This window comes from Sphaeramia orbicularis, chromosome 9, assembly GCF_902148855.1.
Source record: "Sphaeramia orbicularis chromosome 9, fSphaOr1.1, whole genome shotgun sequence".
In the NCBI taxonomy this organism is placed as follows: domain Eukaryota; kingdom Metazoa; phylum Chordata; class Actinopteri; order Kurtiformes; family Apogonidae; genus Sphaeramia; species Sphaeramia orbicularis.
The window spans coordinates 24,200,421-24,224,263 of NC_043965.1; the positions used below are offsets into that span (position 1 = coordinate 24,200,421).

The window sequence follows — 23,843 nt, forward strand, 5'->3', positions numbered from 1 at the left end:
CTGTGCTTAAAACTGTCCACAGTGTAACACAAACTGCCATAAACACATAGTAATTAACATAACATGGTAACATAGTAATTAATGTGTCAGAAATAAATTCAAGTGGAATTAACTTCTTTGTACATGTGTACATACGTATTATTAAAGATTTAAGTTAAAGATTTAAGTAATGTATGAGTAGACACGTGCATGAAGGTGAGTATGGTAGGTGCATATCTTAGTGTGACTCAGACACAGTTATGAGTTCAACTGTCGACATAATCATATGACTGATCCACACATTTATTCTTATATTATTCCTTCAGTATAACACTGATTCTAATCTTTGGGAAACTATGATCCGTATCACACTTTTGTTCTTAAAGAACTTTTTGACTTTGAAGACTTTGGTTCACTTTATTACTTTTTGAAGGATTGCTGCAGCTATGAAAGACAAATCCTCCCTGTCCTTTAGTTTTTCTAAACCACACAGAAAACTTTCATAGGAGGGCACAGTGTGTGTGTGTTTTATCCTTGCGTCCTTTCACTCTCCTGGTTCCCAGGTGTACTCTTAATCACCTTATCCGTCAGCTATGGTGCACCATTTATGGACACAAACAGACACACACACTAGATATACTGTTTTTAATGCTGTACTGGTTGAGTTCTAGACACTCTGGGTATTTTATCAAGACAGTCACCTTACAGCGGCTAACAGGTAGAAAAGGCAGCAGTGGAAGATGAAGGAGAGGTAAAATACACAGGACGAGAGGGGCGTTTGCAGTTAGGAAGACAGGTGGGGGGTTGAAAGATGAGAAGCAGACAGAGTCAGGAGGAAGAAGGGGGGACGTTGGCAGCACACAGCAAGACCACCTTAGTCCTTCTTAATACCAAAACCACCTGCTTGGTTTTTACCTATCAAAGTCATGTCCTGTTCCCAAACATCAGCAAATCCACTAAGTATCATGAGATGTATCATCACTTTGTACTGTCTTTTTTATGTCCCTTATCTTTCTCAAAACAGTTCAGTAATCCATCAAAACAGCCAGACATTAGTCTTTGATTACATCCACCTCGTCGCCATCAGAATCTTATTAATAAAGAAGAAACTGAGAGATAACACCTTTATCAGTATACTAAAAGTTTCCCACCTTTAAAATTCAATCCAATTTTCTTGTTCTATCTTCTTGTTTTTTAGTGTAGATGCATCATCAGGAATGACGCTCTCCCCTATTCACACATACAGTAACACCCCAAACACTGAAAAGGAGTAAGAGGAACCCTTCACAGTGAATAGGCTGTTTTCCACAGACTCATATTTTTCTCTCAATGACAGTGTTCAAAAAGCCAGACCTTAATGGCATCAGCATGAGGAGTTGTTTTTCTGCCTTAGGCTGCATGAAGAGAAAATGATGTGGAAAAATATGTACATTACAAATAAGGACACTCAATTTTAAGTGCATAATTAGCTATACGCAGGCTGTAAACTGATGTTAGGAAGTGTCAGAAGTGAACATGCCGTCTGCTTTCTACAAACACCAGTGACAAAGCCTTTAAAATTCTCATAAAGACTTCCCACCTTAACAAATGCATTAATTGTACATGTCTACTCATTATCAGATTCTGTGAGGAGCTATATTGGATAAGAGAGTTACGACACAGGGTATTGCTGGAGCTGAATGATAACTTCATAATACAGTCAATCCCTATGGGGGTTGACAGCCTGAACAGAGCATGATGGTTCATTATGGGAGTAATCACCCAAAGATTTAGTTCTAAATCCACCACATGGCTACCCACACAATGCACCGAGACACACATACATGGATAAATACTCAAAAACACAGAGATAAATCAAGACGGAAAGACAGAAAGATGCAATCATAAGGAGAAAAACAAGACAAACAGCAGATCTATGCAAACAAACAGGCACAACATATGCAGAGGGAAACAGCAACAAGCAGATACTCACACAACGGGACAGACAAACAGGGTCAATCACAAACACACACACAAACAACCGCAGACACGAGATGAGGATGAGGATGAGGACGGTGATTGAAGGATGGGAAGCGTTTCTTTCATGCCAGCCAATTCCAGCACAAATTTCCTGGTCTTAATTAGTAAGGGAGATGGTGAAATGAGGAGTTGGCTGCGAGTTGATTTCCATAAAGATTGAGAATGAAATTAAAAGAGATTAACGCAAACTGCTCAAGGGACGGAAATACACACATACACTTAAAAGCTCACACATTCGACTAATCTCAGGCTATGACAGAGACAGTTTTGCCACTTAGGAAGCCAGGCCTTATGTGTGTGTGTGTATGTGTGTTTGTAACCGTCAGTATGTTTCCGATAAAAAGAATGTGACATTGTGTTCACAGCATCAAGGAAAACACGGATTCACATGAATGGAAGGTGTGTGTTGTGTTGTTTGTGCGCAAATATGTACTCGGGGGAAATCTGTGCACAGGAGAGGAGGGACAGCTGTGTCATAACAATTCACTGACCCCGCTTCACTCGGAAAATACAGATAACATTACCCGGCCTCATAAATATAATAAAAGCGCAGATGAATTCACTGAACAAGTTTTCTGAAGTACAGTGGGGCACACGGGGCAACCTTGTAAAGCGTTCTTCAGCATAAACTCTCGTATATATACAATGAGGCGGGGTAAGCATCTTTTCAGAATGACCTCCTCTTGCATAAACTCCTCTTTTCCTTCTATGATACTCCGCCTCCTTACCTCTCTCAGTCTAAAACTTCTCCTTCTGCCATTGCTCAACTAAAACTGTTATTATGTTTGTGGTTAGTTTGTTGCCCGAAGCACCTCCACATAAGCACATTTCAGAGCAATTATCCAAAATGGGTGTCTCTGCCTACATGCTACCCATGCCAAATCATAACGGTTTCCCCTGGTGGAGCTGCTCAAGCAATAAAAAGCTGTGTGAGATTCTTGGGAAGAAAATAGCAAGAAAACACTCTCTTTTGCTCTCAGAGAGAATAATTTGGATATCCAATTTCCTTCACAATGAAAGAAATGAAAACAATTAGACTTCTGGCGTAAAAAAAAAAAAAGAGATATAGTCTAACTGATAAAGCACAAATGAAAGTAAGATAATAACTGTTGTAGATAAATGTAAAATATATTAACCCAAAGACCCAGTGCTACTTTTGTGGTTTTTTTTTTTCCTCTATATTTATATTTTCTTATGTGATTTATCTCCATTTATTATAATATTATCTTCTGTATTTTCCGTTTTTCCAGTATAAATCATGCATTTTCCTATATTTAATTTACTGATCATGTAGATGTTCATTAAAGCTCAGATTAAAATTGAGGGATATTATATCAAAAACAGAGAAAACTGAGGGAAAAAGTGACTTTTTTTTAGTAAACATATCAATACCTGAATGTAAAACAACTGTGTCCATCCACTGTCATTGATCCAACTCCATGGGTTTTACTGGTGAATTAATGTTATAGAAGATGACGGTGTTTCCATGGCAACTACAGAGCCTCTGAACATCCAAATGGGTCATATCTGATGACCATGAAAAGATGACAAACTGTATTTTACACCGATTATTTACATGTGTTGATAGGATTAATGGTTGAGCTTCAAAACACTGAAGCTTAGTCCTTGTGGGGGTTGCTGGGGTTCCAGAGCCTACCCCAACTACCTATGGGCGAGGGCGGGGTTCATCCTGGATGTGTCACCAGCTCACTGCAGGGGTGACGCAGACAGATAACCGTTCACTCTCACATTCATACCTACAGGTGATTTAGATTTAGACCGTGTCTTCGGATGGTGGGAGGAAGCCTGAGTATCTAGAGAGAACCCACGCAGACACAGGGAGAACATGCAAACTCCACTCAGAAAGGTCCACACTGGTCGGCACTGGAATTAAGCCCAGGACCCTCTTACTGTGAAGCGATAGTGCTAACCACTGCACCACCCCTTTTCCACTTTATAGGTTCATTCTCACCTTTGACCACAGTGCTGATGAAGATGATGAAGTTGGTCCACATGCATCTTCTGATGCTCCTGATGTTCTATGTGCTAATACTACTTGCTAATGCTAGGTACTGTGTATATTAGGGCATTTTCACACAGTGTACTCCAATCCATACTGTACTTGGATACATATACACCTTTCCTGCAGATGTTGCGTTCACATGTGCGTACCATGGCCCATGCCCAAGTACGAATGGGTGTTACAGGGCTGAAACAGTAGGTGGCGATGTGGAAGGTATTCTGTTGTTTTCCTACAAATGCGACAAGACAAACCCTTACCTATCTGTTAGCCTGTTTGAGGGAAAAGTGAAGCAGAGCGACCTTCGTTATCCCTGATACATCACTGAGTGGTTCGGTCGATAAGGCGAGCCTGTGCCACGCGGATCCGAGGCTTTTTCAGGAGACAACAGGAGCGCCGTCTATGGTTTCGTGGTGATTAACCCACTTCCGTTGTTGGAGTGGTGATTTGGTCACTTCCGGACTCGGGCACAGATTGCATTCACACTGCAACATACCATGCTGGAGTACAGGCAGTCCAGACCCCAGACTACCTTCTCAACTGGACTCAGGCACGGTACTCGAGTACGAAACAGTTGCATTCACATGGATAAAATTAAGCGGACTTGGGGGTCCAGCATACTCGGATACGGACTCGAGTGCGCTGTGTGAAAACACCCTTAGGAGTAAAATGCAGAGACTGAATTTCCCTCTGGGGACTATAAAGTGAGCTAACCTTCTTCAAAACTCCGGTAATAATTCTTACTTATCATTTCGGGCTAGCTGCAGCCACTGGAGGGAATCTCTCAATATATTGATATATAGGGAATAATAATAAGTTTAAGGTTTCAGATTTAACTGGTTTGACCTGAAATTGGAATAAAAATAATGACCCAATGCATTGGGCTGGCACGGCGACCTGCCATTAAAGCTCATCATTCTTTGCAGTCCGCCATTTTTCTACAGACTGTGATTTAGCACAGAATGACTCTGCCAACATGTTCTGTTTCCCCTGCAGTGAAAAACTGTTGTTTAAAAAAAACAAAAAAAAAAAAACAAAAAAAAACCCAACAACATTTTTGGTCAAACGTCTGACCTAACACACTGGTTTACAACAAATTGTGGCTGACTCTGGCCTATCTCTGGTCCAGCTCTGAGCTACAGAAATAACCCAAACTGGCTTGAACAATTTTTACAGTACAAATATTTACTGGCATTTGTGTATTTTTTGGGCATTCTACCACCAGTGGAGGTAAGAAATATCAAAAGTGGAAAAAATGAAGTGACCTTGTATGTCGCAGTCATTTTCGCTGTGGTTACATAGGGGATCATTTTCTCTAAGTGACTTTAGAGAGTCTCTTTCCACTCCGACCAGTTCTTTCACTGAATTCCCCACCCTGTCATTTCTCCTCTACACAACCTGTGATCAGTCTTAGACATCAGGCAAGGTCTTTCCATGCACCGTCAACTTTTGAACACGTAAACAACTTTATTTGTTGGCACCACACCTGCACTCTGATCTGGATTTTACAAAGGACTCATTTATACCCGTAGGGATTCAAAGTTGTAGTTGCCTCTTCAAATAATGAAATGAGATTCATACTGAAAATATATACTTTAGATGTTCAGTAAAGTGAGTCAAGATTTCTGAAAATGAAAAGTATATAAAGAACAGCAGTGGACAGAGAGCATCTTGATATAAATGGCATTTAGTTTTGTGTATTTTACATTATGATACATTAGTGGTAGGAGTACAGTTCATGGTAGCTCAGATTAAATGGAAAAGTATTTTTTCTTTCAACCTTTAGATTTTTTTTTGGTGAAAATAATATATCATGTTTACTGCTTAATAATGAACCTTTTTACTGAGTTGAGACCTTTCTTTATTGATTTGACATCTGACCTATACGCAACATATGGTTTTACTTCATTGGGTTTTAAAACAAACCCCCCCCCCTCCTTTATAGTGGCTTCTTTAAAGATACACTTTAGTATGTTAATGATATATTGATATACATGTGTTATTCTTATCACACTTGGAAGTAACTTCAGTTTCATATGACTATTTCAACACTGCGGCTTACCACTTTAACACTTATGTGTACGCCGAAGCGGTCCTTGACATCTGGGAAAAAGCTCAGTGGCTTCCAGCGATGGTGAGACATCATAACCACACATCCACACAGCCTATGGGTTCTACTGTGAAAATGTTTATTCAGTGATTGTGACCATTATGAAGTCTCTTCAAAACCAGAAACCAAGACTTAATGATGTCATCTCGAGAAAAACACTGGAGCTTTTCCACTGACTGTGTTGAGGACTGTGCCAGTGGTATATCAGACCTGTCTGCACATTTCTGTTTTGATTTGCATTATGCAAATGCTCACACTGCTTAGTGTGCCATTTCATGCCAAAAAGGTCAAATGTTTTCAAGATTGTGGTGGTTGTGGCACTTCGTTTTCTGGGTTGCTAAGCAAGACTAAGTGTCTGGCAAAGGCACTGCAGTTATTTTTAAGTGCTGATTTACAAATGAGGGGGACACACAGGTACAAGAAAAAGAGAGTGGAAATACAGTAAGCAGGAGGCCTAATCAATGCTTAATGTGTTTAAAGTTCTAATAAAAAAAAAATCACTGTTGAGTATTGTTTTTGTTGGTCGATTCCTTCTGTGACTGAGGGAAAATAAAAACATCCAGACGAAACATTTCCCTCATAAACAAAAATTTAAGTAACAGACATTTTTTCAGTTGGCATAAGTGGCTGCCTGCATTTCTGTGTCCCTGAGTGTCTGGCCTCCTGATTGCTATGCACACACATGTCTCAGTGGAAGGTGGCAGAACAAATTGCCATCATCTGAAATGTGTGTGTCTGGGTGTGTGTACCTATGTGTTGAGTGTGTGTTTGTATGCAGTGCGACCTTGACATATTGCTAATCCATTGAAGGAGAAAGACTTGACCTGATAGCTGCAGGGCCAAAGAGCATAACTGACACTGCATGCACATTTGTGTGTATGTGCATGTCTGTGTTTCACTTACACTTGTATGTGTGTGTGACTGCAACGCTTTGCATTACTAAGTAGCTGTGAATGTGCGTGATTCTCTCACCTGCTTTATAAACCTGAAATAGCCATAACTCAACTAAAGTGGTTTCCTCCAAAATGCCAACAAATCACTCTGAGATTTAATCCCTGATTGTGTGTTTGACACTTTTACAGCCACAACACTGATTGCGATTATCCAGCTACAAACTCCATATTTAGTTTCTGCCTTGAAGCGGTAATTGTACAGTTATTAAAACAGCCGGAAGATGCTGAAAAATGAGGGACATCAAAGCATGAAGGAGAGCTGGAGTGACAATATTAAACAATAAGCACATGATGGGCAAAACAAGAGAGAAGAAGAAATAAATAAAAGAGGAGACACTGAGAAAGAGGAAAATAAGACAATGAGTGGGAAGAGGAGATAGGAGCGCTGGAGAGAAATGCTGAATTGCTATTGCATGGTGCGGTAGAAAAGACACTTTGCTCAGCAAGCTCTGCCTGCCAGGAAGCATTTTAATCACAACACTAGATCCAAATAGGAGCAGAAAGCAGGGGTAGGTCAGAAGGTTGGGTCGATTTGAAGTAAAAGGTTATCGCAAGAGGGGGCTGACTGTAATCAGATCTGGTTAAAGGAAAAATCACTGTTACTACACAGAGAGAGAAAGTGAAGGACAGGGGGACAAAGTCAGAGGGAGAAAGTGAGCAAAAAACTGGAAAACCATGAGGAAGCAAATATAAAGAAGATATAAACCACCAAAAAAAAAAAAAAGACCTTCATCATATTCCTTCTCCTTGATACCAGTCGGCATAGACAGTTTCTCCATCTCCATACATACACCTAACGTCTAACAGAGGTCTTATGTGTGGGAAATGGGATATAGTGTGTGGGCTGAGAAAATGAAAAAAAAAAAAAAGGGACAATAAATAGATGCAGCATAGAAGATAGAAAGAATAAGAACCCTGGTATCTACAGTAATATTGAGAAATCTCTATATTCACTTTTAAAGGGGTTATATATAGTATTTCTACTTTCAAATATTAAAAAACTACCTAAAATTTTCATTTGAGTGTTTAGAATAAAGAGCTTTTAAAGGGGTCATATTTTGCTTTTTTAAATGGAATTATGCATTTTAAAACATTTCCCTGTGGTCTACATAAACTGCAAATGCTATGCTTGGGTCTGAATTCTTCATTAATTTAACTGCACAGGTCCATCTTCAACCCTATTTCTGAGTAATGACACCAGAAAGGTCATTTTGAGCGCTGGCCCTTTAAATGCAAATGAGCCACTTCACACCCCATCCCCTCCAGGTTATTGACCATGCTGCTCTGTCCTGTTTCGCCGTACTCTGAGAAATGTTCATCGGAGGTCTCAATCTTATATGTGCAAATGTCGTGACGTAACTAGTTATAGACGTAACAAATAAAGCAGGAATTAAAACAGGTTGTAGAAATCCACTCGATTTTTGCCAAAATGAATATAAAGATAGCTTTGCAGCACGTGGAGGGTTCAAATTCAAACTTTTTCTACTATTACGGCCCCCAAACACACAAATAGATGTACCAAAGACTAATATAAGGGGGTTTAGCTAAATATGACCCCTTTAAATTATACTTACGACACAAATCTATTGGATTGTAGACAAAATGTATGAACTAAATCTATTCATATTGAAGGTCTGACATATTCATGTGTCCACTAGAGGGAGTAGTGAGTCACTCTGACAGTCTCCCATGATAAATTTTATGTTGAAATCATAGCATTTCTTTTGCATTAGTAAGTTTCAAGGTATAAAGATATTATGTGACTAGGGATGGGAACTGTTAAGAATTTATCGATTTCGATTCCATTATCGATTTTGCCTATCGATCCGATTCATTATTAATTCTCTTATCGATTTTCATTGGGTGAGGGAATAAAAGAGTACAAACGGGTGTGTTAGCATTAACTGTCTTTTATATTTCCATCTCTGCACAGAAAATATACCTTATACAGTATGTACAAATATTAATAACAGATGATGGTGGGCCCGGTTCGGGGGGGGGGGGGGGGGGTTGGGGGCAGTGAAAGTGAAACTAAAGACTCTTTACTAATTCCTCTATTGCCGCATGTCCACTACGTCGAACCAGTTCGACTCGGCCCATTGTTGTGCACCTCATTTCCTTTCCCCTACCTTCGGAAACTTGTATTTGGGTATGACATTTGTTGCCTGTACCGGAACCTGAGCTGGGCCCGGCGTTCACTCTGCCGCTACATTCACAAGCGTCACTAAGTACCATATCAAATACGTGACATTCCTGTAAATGAATCATATGCTGTGCAGACAAATGTTTGAGCAGATTGGAGGGATTCCACCCTTTTGAAGACATGGAAGCTTTGCAAGTGTTCCAAGTGGACCTGGTGTCATCTTTTTAGACCGTTGCTGCCTCAACACCATGTTGGCTACGTTCCGACCAAAACAATGCAGTGTACGCGTGATGTCATTGCGCATGCGCAACGAAGGCGTAATTGATAATCAGAAACGTTAAGCAGGCAGGCAAACGATTCCAAGGAATTGAGCTACTGGGATCCGGTTCTCAAAAAGAACCGGTTCTCGATTCCCATCCCTATATGTGATGTCATTATCTTTTAAGTTCGCTGTTTGTTGATCCATGCTTCAGACTAAACTATGACAGTTCTGACTTTATTTGATTCCAAACACATCTTTAGTGCAGTTATTGACAACACAAACCCTACAAAAACTGAGGTAATTTGTCATTTAATTGTGGCTGTTTTAAGCTAACAGAGCTATGATGTAAACTATCAGCCGAAGCAGCACGTGACGGTTATAAAACACAGCATAATTTTAACGGACTGTCCAAATAAGTGGCTATGAAGAAAACTTGATGATACCATAATACAGTAAACATTGAGCTTTATACTTTATTCAGTGAGTGATACAGTCTGTGGATACACAGCATTGATTTGTTGTTGGATTTGGTAGTCCTAAGTGTGTTCTGCTGTTGAGAGTTGGGAATCAATACTACATAAAACTCCTAAATTCAGCAACTATGGTACAATATTTGACCTGGTCTTCAATTTGCAGCTAATTCCAATCTATAGCAAAACACTTAATTTTGACAGAAATATATCATAGATTAGATAATGCAGACAAATCAATCTGACTAACGATGCAATGCAGAATAGGACAAAACTGAACAGGCAGCCCATCCCTCTTCACAGCTCTATTTCATGATACTATTGGAAGCGATATGTCAAGAAGTAATGCCAGCACACACTGTAAACACACACATCATCCTCTTCAGTGTTATATACCACTACTGCATTTAATACATTATTGAGTGTTTTGTGCTGTTGGTGTCTACATTCACTGTTAAGTGTCTGCTTTTGTGAGTCGAAAACGTCTGTATACATACACTTGCCTGCATCTGTCTCTCAGCATGTATCAGCTAGAACATAAGCCAAAAACAGCACATTACCCAGATTTCATTGCACCCCAAGGAGCACCCATTCCATTTGAGAATGTTATTAGCGGAGCTTAGAAGGATATTTCTGACTGAGTCACTAACTCTCTACTGACAGACACAAAAACATCCTCACATACTGCCACAAATACTGAACAGAGCAATGCAGAGAGTAGGGAAGCTCTGTTCTAAATTCAGACTTTAAAGCTCACAGGCCAAATTAACGGCTAAAAATCTGACTCTATTTCACGAGAAAGTGTCACAGATGATGTAATAGTCTAGACAAAATATCCTGATGCTTTTTGACACTGTCTCCAAGTATTTATTCTATTATTTATTGCATTGTTAATATGAAAATGTGACTACACAACCAGCACCTGCAAAAGTGAAAATGTGAGACATATTTACAGTCAAATAAAATAACCACGAGTGAAAAACAAGGGTAAGTGATGGATTTCCTTTTGCAACACCCTATATGACCAACCTGGGAAAAGCACATTTCCAGAGTAGCTGTCTGTTGGAGTCATATGGTCTGTGAAAGTACTACATATGTGAAAGTGAGCAGTTTGTTCTGTGAGCCTCCTGAATGGACTCTGGAGAGTTGACTGAAGCACAGCTACACTGTCAGTAAGCTGGGTAAACTCTGGAGGTGTGGTCGATTTTGTTATTGGTATTTCTTGTCTGATTGACCCCTCTATAACCTGAGCACTCAGACAAGTCCCTGTTGTCTTATATGGATGAACTGACCGCTGCAATGATGTTCGGAAAACTACTGCTGTGGGTTAGGTTGTCAGGACAGCAAAGCGAGCTTTAGAGGACCAATCAATTGTGTTATATGAAGCTTATATTGAAAGAACAAACAAGGCTTTTTGGGTCATTTCTGTCACACATCTCCATCGACCAAACAATCCCCTTGCTACATAGTTGCTGCAGAACTGTCAAATAACCATCAGTCAACATATAAGTATTTCTTTTCTCCTGCAGTGTTGTTAGAGTTACACTAAAATGATTTCCCAATGTGATCTGTGTTACATGCTAACACTGTCTGCTAGAGGGATATCGAGTCTGCTTTGTTCTTAGTCTGGACTGTGTTCTTTTGATGACCTTATATTCAGACTCCCAGTTGTCTTATTAAATTCTTCACCAGACCGTAGCAAAAAGCTACTGATGACAGACTGAAGTTATGAAGTTAAGTCTTGACTGGAAGAAAAGTTTCCAACCATGAATCATGTGGGGTTTCCATAACTACAGTTTACTAATATAATACGAATGTGGATAATTAAAAACTAATACCCACTGTATGACACATCTTTTGTATTTACTTTCAGAATAAAAGCAGAAAAAGCACAATGAAATGTAGCTGAAGTAGGACCTGACTGTTGTTAAATTGAGAAATGTTCTGCTGTGAATCCATACCATCACTGTGGTTTGTTACATGTGCTTTTTTGCATGAAAATCAGCAAAGCAAAAGGTAATATTGTGCGGATTGGGTTTATAACCCTGCCCCCTGAGGGATAGGCCAAGGGTGTTGTTTTTGGTTTGGTTTGTTTGTTAGTTTGTTAACACTTAAGCAGCAAAACTTTTGATTGAATTCATACCAAATTGGATTTATAGATCACCAGTGACCCAGAATAGACCTGATTACATTTTAGGAAAAGTAGGTCAAAGTTAAAATTTTTTTATGAATTTTTAAAATCTTTTTTTTTCCCATTTACTTCTAATGGGCGAAATTTCAAATGTCTGTAGCAGCAAAACTATTGGTTGAATTCATGCAAATTGGGTTTATAGATTACCAGTGATCCAGGATAGACGTCATTACATTTTGGGAAAAGTAGGTCAAAGTTCAAATTTTCTATGAATTTTTGAAATCTTTTTTTTTTCCATTTACTTATAATGGGTGAAATTTCAAATGTCTATAAAAACATCAATTTTGTTTCAATTTACTTCTAACATATATAGAGGAAACTGATATGACGACATTAGCATAGGCATAGACATGATGACATCAGCTGGATCGATGCCAAAAAAAGATCCAATACGTGCGAGAGGCGGAGTTTGTTGTGCCTGGAACTACTTGTTAGTTGTGACATCACTTCCTACTTACGGGTCCTAATCTGTGTTCAATCTGCTGCAGTACTGTGTCCCTGAGTTCCTAAAACACATCTAGGTGTCATTCTACTACTTTACATGTAATGATAAAAAAAAAACAAAAAAAAAGTACATGAGGTTAATAAATAAAATTCAAAGTCCTAATTTAAGGAGAAAAATCAAGTTAAGCAGAAGCTAATTTTAGCATGCAAACTAAATAGTTCCCGCTGCATCATTCAAACTGGATCTTAATGGAGTATACTCCTATAGAATAAGACTCTTATCTGGTGTTTCACATCTTCACACTTTGTGTTTTGTTTGTCAGCTCTTTATCTGAACTTTCCAGTTCAGATGGAGGGTAAATAAAGCACCGGTTTATGTCAAAACACAACTGAACACAACGTGAAACGATACACTGCTGTAAACAGACCAAGAGCTGAAACAAGAGACTTAAAGCAGTGAAACACTGTCTATGGAAAACTGCACTAGTAACTGTGTTTGATGTAAATGAATAAATGTAGTCATTTCTGAACCCTGACTGGTGCCTCATTTAAGAAAACAAGTTATAGTTACAGTGAAATAGTGTCAGAAATGAGTTTAACAGCACAATGAATTTAACAACTGAATGAACTTTGGCTGACTTAAATCTATAATTCAGGACACAGGTGTCAAACATACAGCCCACGGGCCATAACTGGCCTGCCACAGGGTCCAATCCAGCGCATGTGATGAATTTGCGAAATGCAAACAATTAAAGGTGTCAGAATCATTGTAGTTCAGGTTCCACATACAGACCAATATGATCTAAAGTGGGTCAGAGCAATAAAATACTGTAATAATAACCAATAAATACTGACAACTCCAATTTTTTTCCTCTTTGTTTCGGTGTGAAAAAGTAAAATTACATGAAATTGTTGACAATTACAAACTATCCTTTTACAGCAAAACCTGGATAACCAGAACAAATAAGAACCTGTAATGTCTTAAGGGAAATAAGTGCAATTTGACCAATATTCTGCCTGTTACTAAATGTTGTGTGTATTTGTAGATTCACTGTGATCTGTAAGTTTTAATACAAGTGTAAATGATAAACTGAGGCACAACATTGTTAAAACTGCACTTTTTCTTACGAAATTTCAGGTGGTTCATATTACTCACATTTTAAAGGAAACTTTTATAAATATTTTCATGATGTAATTTTACTTTTTTCACTAAATTATTTTACTGGTCTGGCCCACCTGACATTATATTGGGCTGTATGAGGCCCCTGAACTAAAACGAGTCTGACACACCTGATTTAGGAGGAAGAAAAAAGTCTGAAAATTAGTGATGGGAATCTTGGATCATTTCAAGGATCTGGATCAGTCTGAATTAGGGGAGTAAGAAAATATTGGTTCTGCAATATATCATGATATTTCACTTCACAATACTGTATTGATATTAAAAAGTACTGTATCGATATTTTTAGGTATTTATTCAAATGCAGATATTGTGGAGATTCATTTTTGTTTTTTTCTTTTTCTTTGTTGTTTATATTTTAATTATTATTATTTAACACTCTTTTATTAAATAATGTTAGTTCCTTTGTTGGGATTGCACAAAAATAATGTTATGATGTTAGTTATGAACTAATAGAATATGAACATTTGAACAGGATCTTAAACTGTAATGTCTGTAAAACATAATTTAAGTTATAATACCGGAAAATTTTGTGATATAGCATTACATCCTGTTGTGATCAAATAAAAATATGTATAGGATTTGTGCATATTTCTGGTATAATTCAATTCTTCAAGGAAATAATCATTTAAAAACGAAACAAACAAAAAAATTGCCTTTTTAACAGTATCATGACATATCGTGATATATCATATCGTGATCCTAGTATTGTGATTTATATTGTAATGCCAGATTCTTGCCAATAAACACCCCTAGTCTGAATATGATCCAGGTTGTACGAGTCACTTGAGTTATTTGAGCCAGCCTTGCAAAGTTAAACCCATTAGTACAAATCTGAAGCAGAGGAGTTGAATCACAGAGGATCTCATGAGTATCTGAATCTCTGTGTGTGAGTGGATCTCAGGTAAGAGATCTGAATATGGATTCACTCAACCGTCTCTAACTCAGACTGCTGGGCTCACAGATAGATTTGGCTCATTCAGTCCCACTCCTCGCTACAAATCAACTCCTTACTGTAATTTATGGGACTCTTGGCAGCCTCTATAAGAGCATGTGCTGTTATTAGGTTGTAAAAGTTGCTGGAGGTTTGTGGGTGACGCCGTTTGGAATTTTAATGTGGTAGGACTCAACTGATCCGACTAAACGGACACACAGATCTGCCAGTCGTGTGAAGTTGAAGATCCGAGTAAGGATTTGCTCGGCCATCTCCACAAAAAATACATGAATTTGTCTTTATACAGCAGCGTTAAGCTTTCACACTATTTTTTTTTGACAAATAGGAAACTCCCTGATTCCCTCATTGTTCATCTTCCCTGTTGTTTGTATAATTAGTTGTCTGATTTGTACTCACATGCAATGCGGACGTGTGCTTTGCGGCTTTTGGTGGTTCCGGCAGAGCTCCAGGCCACACACTGACACCAATAATCTTCTGGACCAAACAATTCCTCCACCTGCTGCCGTGTTATTTCTATGCTGGCTTCTCTTACCACCAGACCTGCAGGAGAGAAGAAAACATCATACCTGTAATATCAGTCAAGGCTGAAATTCTAAAAGTAAAATATCATACCCATTTGTGACAGAGATTTATATTTAAAAAGCAAAACGGCGAGCAAAAGCAAGCAGTAAATATCTTCTCGAGTAAATATATGGGGGGTGGGGGTTAAATCACGGAATATCTGCTGCTGTATACAAATCCACATAAATTTGCTTAGCAGATTCAAGGATTTAACCCATAAGGATCCACTGAGACTTTTGTGGCAGTTCCCAAATGATTTTTTTTCTTTCCTAAGTGATTTTTCACCATTTATTATAATATTATTAGCACTCGTGCCTCACAGCAGGAAGGTCCTGGGTTCAATTCCAACACCAGTTGATGGGGGTGGGACCTTTCTGTGTGGAGTTTGCATGTTCTCCCCATGTCTGTGTGGGTTCTCTCTGGGTGCTCTGGCTTACTCCCATCATCCAAAGACATGCACTGATATCTTAATCGGTTAACCTAAATTGCCCATAGGCATGAATGTGAGAGTGATTGTTTGTCTTTATATGTAAGCCCTGCGATGAACTGGTAACTCGCACAGGGTGTACCCCGCCTTCACCCATAAGTAGCTGGGATAGGCTCCAGCGACCCCCGTGACCCTAGTGAGGATAAAGCAGGTTCAGAAACTGAATGAATGAATATTATAACATTATCCTCTGAATTTTGCATTTTTTCCACTGAAAATCATCTATTTTTCTCTGTTTAACTGACTGATCATGTAGATGTTCATAAAGGTCAAGGTAAAGTCAAAGGTTATTATATCAAAACAGAAAGACATGAGGAAAAAGTCACATTTTCAGCAAATCTATCATTAAGTGAGCATAAACCCAGTGTCTCCATCCACTGTCGTTGATCCAACTCCATGGGTTTTACTGGCGAATCAATGTTGCAGAAGATGACCGTATTTCTACGGTAACTACGGAGACTCTGAACCTCCAAATGGGTCATATCTGATGACCATGATAAGACAACAACCTGCATTTTACACCAATTATTTACATGTACTGGTAAGATTAGTGGATGAACAGTTTAGATCAACAGATGGTTTTGGTCAGTGGTGGATGTTTGGGTCTTTATGGGTTAATGCTACAAAAACTTCATGAGATTGTTCTTATGTGCTTTTGCTGCTTATTTTACATCCCTCTCCAATTCCCTTTTCTTCGGTGTTTTGAAAGCAGCATCATGTAAAGAATACGTGTGAGGTTTAATGGCTGGCCCCCCATCGTTAGGAAGCATAGAAATAGGAACGAGGAAATGGAGAACAAGAATATAGCAAAGAAAGGGATGGGTAGAACACACAAGCACAAGCAGTAAAGAAAATGTGTGTAAAAGAAGTTAGTGCACGATGGGGGAAAAAAAAGAAAAAAGCAGAGTAATCATACAGACAAAAAAAGCAAAGGGAGAAAAACAGCAGACGGGCAGAAGTAATGGAACGACACAAGAGAAAGGTTGACAGAATGAGAGGCGGGAAAGGGCAATGAAATGTGAGATGGAAAGGAAAAAGAAAAGGAGATAAAAACGGATTTTAGGCAAAAGTTCACGGGGGATGAGGGGGAGATGGGCAACACATCGTGAGAAAGGGTGTTAGTGGTTTATTTCTGCAGTCTAACAAAGACACATCCAGCTCTGTGGGACTGCCTTAGTCTTCGTACTCAGGAAGACTCTCAGTAAGTTCACTAAGAAATTGAGAGACAGTTACAATAATCAAGCCAGCACAGAGGCAAAGGGGACACAGTGGTAAAAAGGTAAATCCAGTCAGAGATATAGTGCACTGAAAGGCATTAAAAACTGGCAGGAGAATTTAAAAGAAACCATAAGGGGAAAAAAGTTGAAAAGGCTAAAGGAGCTCCTACTGAAGTGAGCTGAGACATGAAGAACATGGTTTTTATAAGAAAATAAATCAAGGTTGATAAGATTGTACATCAAGACGGACAATAAAACGAGAACTCGGATGACACTGAAGTAGCACTGAGTGGAAAAGAGGAAAGCAACACAAAGTAAAGAAGAATGTGGACTGCTGGCATAACAAGGAATAATAACCACTGAGGGGGAGAAAAGCTACGAGCCACAAGGGCAAAGAGCAGAAACTGTTTACAAACTAGCGTGAAAACAGCAAACTAGCAAACAAGGGAGTTTAAATGAAAGAGCTGGGGACACAGTAAGAGACATAGAGGCTAAGAAAATGGCAGCTAAAAAGGCAATTATAACCAGCAAGCGGACCCGCGACTAAAGCCGAAGACAACTAGTAGGCAGTTGCAATGAGCAAAAAACTCAGCATGAGGACAAAAAGGGCACAAGGAATAGGGAGGAGGTAAGGACCAGAGAGCATGGTACTGCTGAAGTAATGAGGAGAGGAAGGCAATTTCAGTGAATGCCTCAAATGAGCCAGACAGCCAGTTATAGCAAATGGACTCAAACTAATGCAAAGAAAGCATATGGGATGACACATGAACAGGATCATGGAATTGGGAGACACAGTTTGAGGTCATGAACAAGTTTGTGCAAAAGCCAAATAAAAGAAAAACGTATGCACATTTAAAGCTTTATTACCCTCTTTACTACCAACATGCCTTATTAACCCTTTACAGGGCACTAATAGAAATAATCTGACTTTCAAAATTTCAACTTGAGTGTGTTATTGGAGGACATAACAAGACTTTATTAATTTTGTGAAAGTTTTCAAAATGTTTTGTCGTGTAGAAAACCAAGGTCAATGAAGTTACCATATTTGGTAGGCATGGGAATCTTTTACTATCTCACAATTCAATTCAAATCTGATTTTTGGGACTACGATTCGATTCAAAATCAATTTTCAATTCAAAACGATTTGATTCATTATGATTTCTACTTCAATCTATAGGTGTGCAAAGGATCCTCATGATCTACTCCAGTCTGCTTTGCAAGACAGAATAACAAATACAGACATTAAAATGTCTTTTTCACATTTATTAAGTCTTAAACATTTATCCATGCTTGCCAGGGAGTTTAGTGAGGTACAGCAGTGTGTATTCGTTTGCTGCTGGTGGCTGACTCGGAACCATGTCCTTAAACTCTGGGTGATGCAGCTGACAGACTGAGCTCATGAAATCGCATTGTATGTGACGCCAGTAGTTTGCATTTGGTGTGCTATACATACGCATTTTAATCCTTTCACGTGTTATTTAATGCCATTTGATGATGTGTCAATGCGCTAGCCGCTAATTGCACAAGCCACTAATCGCTAACTGCTAACCCCATAGCTAACCCTACCTCCTCCATTAGTTTTCTCTTTGTTTTGGTGCTTACCACGCATGCATATGTTCCAGAACTGGCTGTGTGATGACGTCAGGACGTCCCGCATACAAAATGGAGGCAGACTACCGGCGGATTTGTTTTATTTTTTAAAGTCGATTTTGGACCTTTTAAATCGATTCTGAATTGTAGTAAATGAGAATCGCGAATTATATGAATCGATTTTTTGGCACATCCCTAATATTTGGTTCCTTACCCATAAGGGGCAAAAAAATTATATTAATAATACAAGAAGTAAAATAAATAAATAAATAAATAAAACTACAAAAAAAACACATGTAAGGCGAAAGGAATATGTATTTTAGAACATTAGAACATCACTTTTATAACATTACAACATCAGTGCTCATCCAGACACCTGTCCAAATCCACATTATTTGAACATCATTCATTACATTAGTACCATTACTTCATGGTACCTAACAAAGCAGGTACACTCACTGTTAGGGATGGGAATCATTAAGAATCTAACGATTCCGATTCCATTATCGATATTGCTTATCGATCCGATTCCTTATCGATTCTCTTATCAATTCTCATTGGGTGAGGGAATAAAGGAGTACAAACGCGTGTGTTTGCATTAACTGTCTTTTATACTTCCATCTCTGCACAGAAAATATATCATATACAGTATGTACAAATAATAAGAACAGATGATGCTGGGCCGGTTCGGGGGGGGGGGGGGGGGGTACAGGGAAAGTGAAACTAAAGACTCTTTACTAATTCCTCTATTGCTGCATTTCTACTATGTGGAACCAGTTCGACTCAGCTCAGCTTGTCTCCCGTCGTTGTGCGCCTCCTTTCCTTTCCCTTCTTCCCTTCAAAAACTTGTATTTGAGGAGGTACGATGTTTGTTGCCCACACCGGAACTGGAACCGGCCCGGCGTTCACTCTGCCGCTACATTCACAAGCGCCGCTGAGTATCAAATACGTGACATTCCTGTAAATGATTCACATGCTGTGGACAAATGTGTGAGGATATTGGAGGGATTCCACCCTTTTGAAGACATGGAAGCTTTGCAAGTGTTCCAAGTAAGTGGCCCTGGTGTCATCTTTTTAGACCGTTTCTGCCTCAATGCCATGTTGGCTACGTTCTGACCAAAACAATGCAGCGTACGTGTGACGTCATCGCGCATGCACAACGAAGGCGGAATCGATAAGGCAGAATCGTTAAGCAGGCAGGCAAACAATTCCAAGGAATCGAGCTACTGGGAACCGGTTCTCAAAAAGAACCGGTTCTCGATTCCCATCCCTACTCACTGTTCATGCAGAGGTGGACCTTACAGACCCTGTAGACCACATTGGAACGGAGATTGTTGACTTACTGTCCTCACTGTAACTGTTGCTGTCACTGTCATGTAATATATGTAGAAATGACCAAAAAATAGTCACTTGCCCGATAAAGGGTTAACCTACAGATAAAACGTTTACTTGCAAAATATGAAGTTACTGCAGCGGTTTCAGCGATAGCCAATAGATACATTGCATTTTTTTTGCTGTGTGTTAGATTAAACAGTAACAGTAAGCAGTTACTTTTCTTAGCAATACATAAAATATGAAGTAATTAAACATTCAAACACACAACTACAGATATTAGTCAGTATTTTCACCTGCTCTTCACTATTTATGGGTTAGACACTATCACTGCAGCGTATGGGACAACAGCTGCTGGAGACCTGCTGCATAAAGCTACTTTCTAGAGACGCAACTTTGAAGAAAGGTGCTCTACTTACATTTTAGGCTCAAGGATTTCACGTACCTTATAGTCGACTCGACATATATAGTCTGAGAAGAAAAGCAGTGCATTTTATACCTCTGCAGCTGCATGAAAAATTTAGCTTATTTGTACTTTTAAGTGTATTTATGTTGAACGTGGAAAAGAGGTTGGATCAGAGAAAGTATCTTTCAGCCTCTACAGATTATTTATGACAGTGCAGAAAATAACGCTAACCCTATTTTGAGTTTATTGGAAGTAAAGAAGCACAGAGACATTGGTAAGAGAAGACAAGCTGAGAAAATTGACAAAAGAGAGAAAAAAACAAAGCACGAACAGGACACGTATAGAGTGAAATAGGGAGCTTTGGGGGAAAGCTGAGTTGGTTTCACAGCAGGAAAAATCAATGGTTGTAATGATGAAATGTGTTTCTCATACTGGCAGAAACTAAGAAGATACACAAACCCCTCTGTATGTTTTCCTGCACTCACGTAATTGCGCTACTGTCAGCTTCAGACGACTGATCAGAAATCGAAATCCGGATTTTCCAAACATCATCTAAAGGAGACACTGTGCTTTCTTAATCGAGGCACACGCTTAAAGGACACATTTCCTTGCATTTGTGTCAGTGTTTCTAATGAACTGTTAATGTGTATAAAAGCTGCTGTAAGAAAGGCATATGGATTATATTGTATGCATGATTGACTGCAACTCACATTGTACATATCCTTGCATATCTGCTCGACGACAGTAATAATATTTACCCTCAGCGTCTTACCACTGTGACAGTATTTTGTATTTTGCAATCAATCTTTTTTTTTTTCTTGCACCTGATACACTTACTTTTTGCACAGAGCACTTTTATTTTACCTATTTATTTTTCCTTGCTTTGTGTACAGTTTATTTCCTTTATTTTCTTTTAGTTTAATTACCCCGCCCCCCTGAAAGGGAGGCAAGGGGTATTGTTTTTGGTTCAGTTTGTTTGTTTGTTTGTTAACACTCTAGCAGCAAAACTATTGGTGGAATTCCTACCAAATTAGGTTTATAGATTGCCAGTGACCCAGAATAGATCTGATTACATTTTAGAAAAAGTATGTCAAAATTCAAATTTGTTGTGAATTTTTAAATCCCCCCCCCCCCCCCCCCCCCCCACATTTACTTATAATGGGCAAAAATTCAAATGTCTGTAGCAGCAGAACTATTGGTTGAATTCACACCAAATTTGGTTTATAGATTGCCAGTGGCCCAGAATACATGCCATTACATTTTGAAAAATATAAGTCAAACTTTCATTTTTTTTTTTTTTTTAAATGAATTTTTAAAATAATTTTTCCCTATTTACTTATTTTGGGCAAAATTTCAAATGCCTGTAAAAATACTGGTTGAATTCATACCAAATTGGGGTTAGAGATTGCCAGTGACCCAGACTACATATGATTACATTTTGGGAAAAGTAGGTCAAAGTTCAAATTTTTTATGAATTTTTAAAATCTTTTTTTTTTTCCCATTTACTTTTAATGGGTGAAATTTCAAATGTTTGTAGCAGCAAAAGTATTAGTTGAATTCATACAAAATTGGGTTTACAGATTGCCAGTGACCCAGGATAGAAGTGGTTACATTTTGGGAAAAGTTGGTTAAACTTCAAACTTTTTATATATTTTCTAATTCTTTTTTTTTTCTCCCATTCACTTATAATGGGCAAAATTTCAAATGTCTATAAAAACATAACTTTTGTTTCAATTTACTTCAAACTTGGCACATATATAGAGACAATTGATAGGCTGACATCACACACGCATAGACATGATGACATCAGCTGGATCGATACCCAAATAAGCTACAATATGTGCAAGGGGCGGGGTTTGTTGTGCCTGGTACCACTTGTGTTATTCTTTTTAAATGTACAGTTTATGTCCTTTATTTTCATTTTTGTTTAGTTTAATTGTTAATGTTAGTTGTGTGAAAGGAACTCGCAAAGTAAGTACCTGCTGTGTATATGACAATAAACTTCTTCAATCTTGAATGACTGTATGCAAAACTTAGCAAAATTGACAGAGTAATGAACAAACCTGACTACGAATCAATGCCATAACTCCTGAATCTAAATATTGTCATATCACACCTAATATAAATGTGGAAAGTCACAAGAGAAAAGTAGATTTAAATGTCAAACATGTGGCATCACAAACGTACAAATATCTATATCCAGCACAAAAACAGATCCCCTTATTTTTCTTCAGTGTCATGTCAATATGGAATATGTCACTGAGGAGTAAAAAAAACTGAGAATAAAGACAAATGTCACTGGATGCAGAGTCTCACTGATGATTTACTGTTGGTAAAATCCCAGTTGTTGCCACTATTTGCCGATGCAAAGCTCACATATCTAGTGTTACTGGGCAGAATATGACGGAATTACCTGAGGCTTTAAAAAAAAAAAAAAAGTGTCTTATTTTGTTTAGATACAGTGCTTAAAGCATTCACATCATTCACTTATGAGAAGACAGGCGAGGAGTTTTGGGTCTCTGTAGCATGACAGAGCTTCACATCAACAAAACCACAACTGTCAGCTGAGGGAGGTGAGGGGGAAGGAGTAGATGAAAAATGGAAGACAACTATCAAGACAAGTGGATACTGTCAAATATTTCTATCAATCACAAATGTGTGCACAAGCCCAAAGATTTCTCCAAGTCAATTCTCATAACAAAGTTTTCTTGTCAACTGGGGAGTTAAAGTACAACTAGGTGAATATATTTTGTCAGGTTGGGACTTTATTTGACAAATGTGAACTGAAGGGAAAAAAACTGGAGTGAAAATAAAGATATTCAAGATATAGAGCTGTTTATATCCATGCAAATATGTCTAAAGAAATAGGACAAGTAGCCTTTATAATAATTTACCATACAGTTTATCTTAATTTCACCAAGTTTATGACTGATGATTTCAAGCCACATTATTAAATAAATGTTATTACGGCACAAGAGCAAGTTGGATAATTTACTTTAAAAGGCTGAAACTGAAAAAAAAATGCACTGTCATCAGAAGCTTACAGACAGGGTTCTGTCATGTTATCAAATTTAGTCAAAATTTGGAGGAGGAACGGTTGATAAGCAGCTTTTTCACTGAGGCGATAAGGGAAGCAGAAAAAGCATGTTGGTTTTTTTTTTTTGTTTTAATGGATTTAGACAAGCATGGCAAATGCTGAGTCAATTAGTTAATTTTTAATCATTTGTTAAAAGTAACTGGATTTGATGTTAATTAGAAACATTTACAAATGTATTTTGTTGTAGCACATTATGGTCATTCACATCAAAGTCTGTAATCACATTAAAACCATAGATGATCTGATTAAAAATTGAAAAAAAAAAAAGGTATCAAGTTTTGATCAAATGAATTAGACATGTACGAAAAGCGCTTGAGAGGAAGACATGTGAGAGAAAAGCCTGTGAGTCAGGGACAGACGTGGAAACACAGATGGGGGTTTGAGGCTAAATGGTTTAGAAACTGAAAGAGATAAGGGAAGGGAGGGGGGG

General features: G+C 38.4%; 1 protein-coding gene across 1 annotated transcript in view; it reads right to left on the bottom strand.

Annotated features, from left to right (window-relative positions):
* The window catches only part of LOC115425562 (netrin receptor UNC5C-like), a 287,867-nt gene that overhangs the window by 112,011 nt on the left and 152,013 nt on the right, over positions 1–23,843 (bottom strand). The window contains exon 3 of the mRNA XM_030143191.1: positions 15,120–15,263. Within this exon, the coding sequence (XP_029999051.1) occupies positions 15,120–15,263 (144 nt within the window). The remainder of the gene's footprint in view (positions 1–15,119; positions 15,264–23,843) is intronic.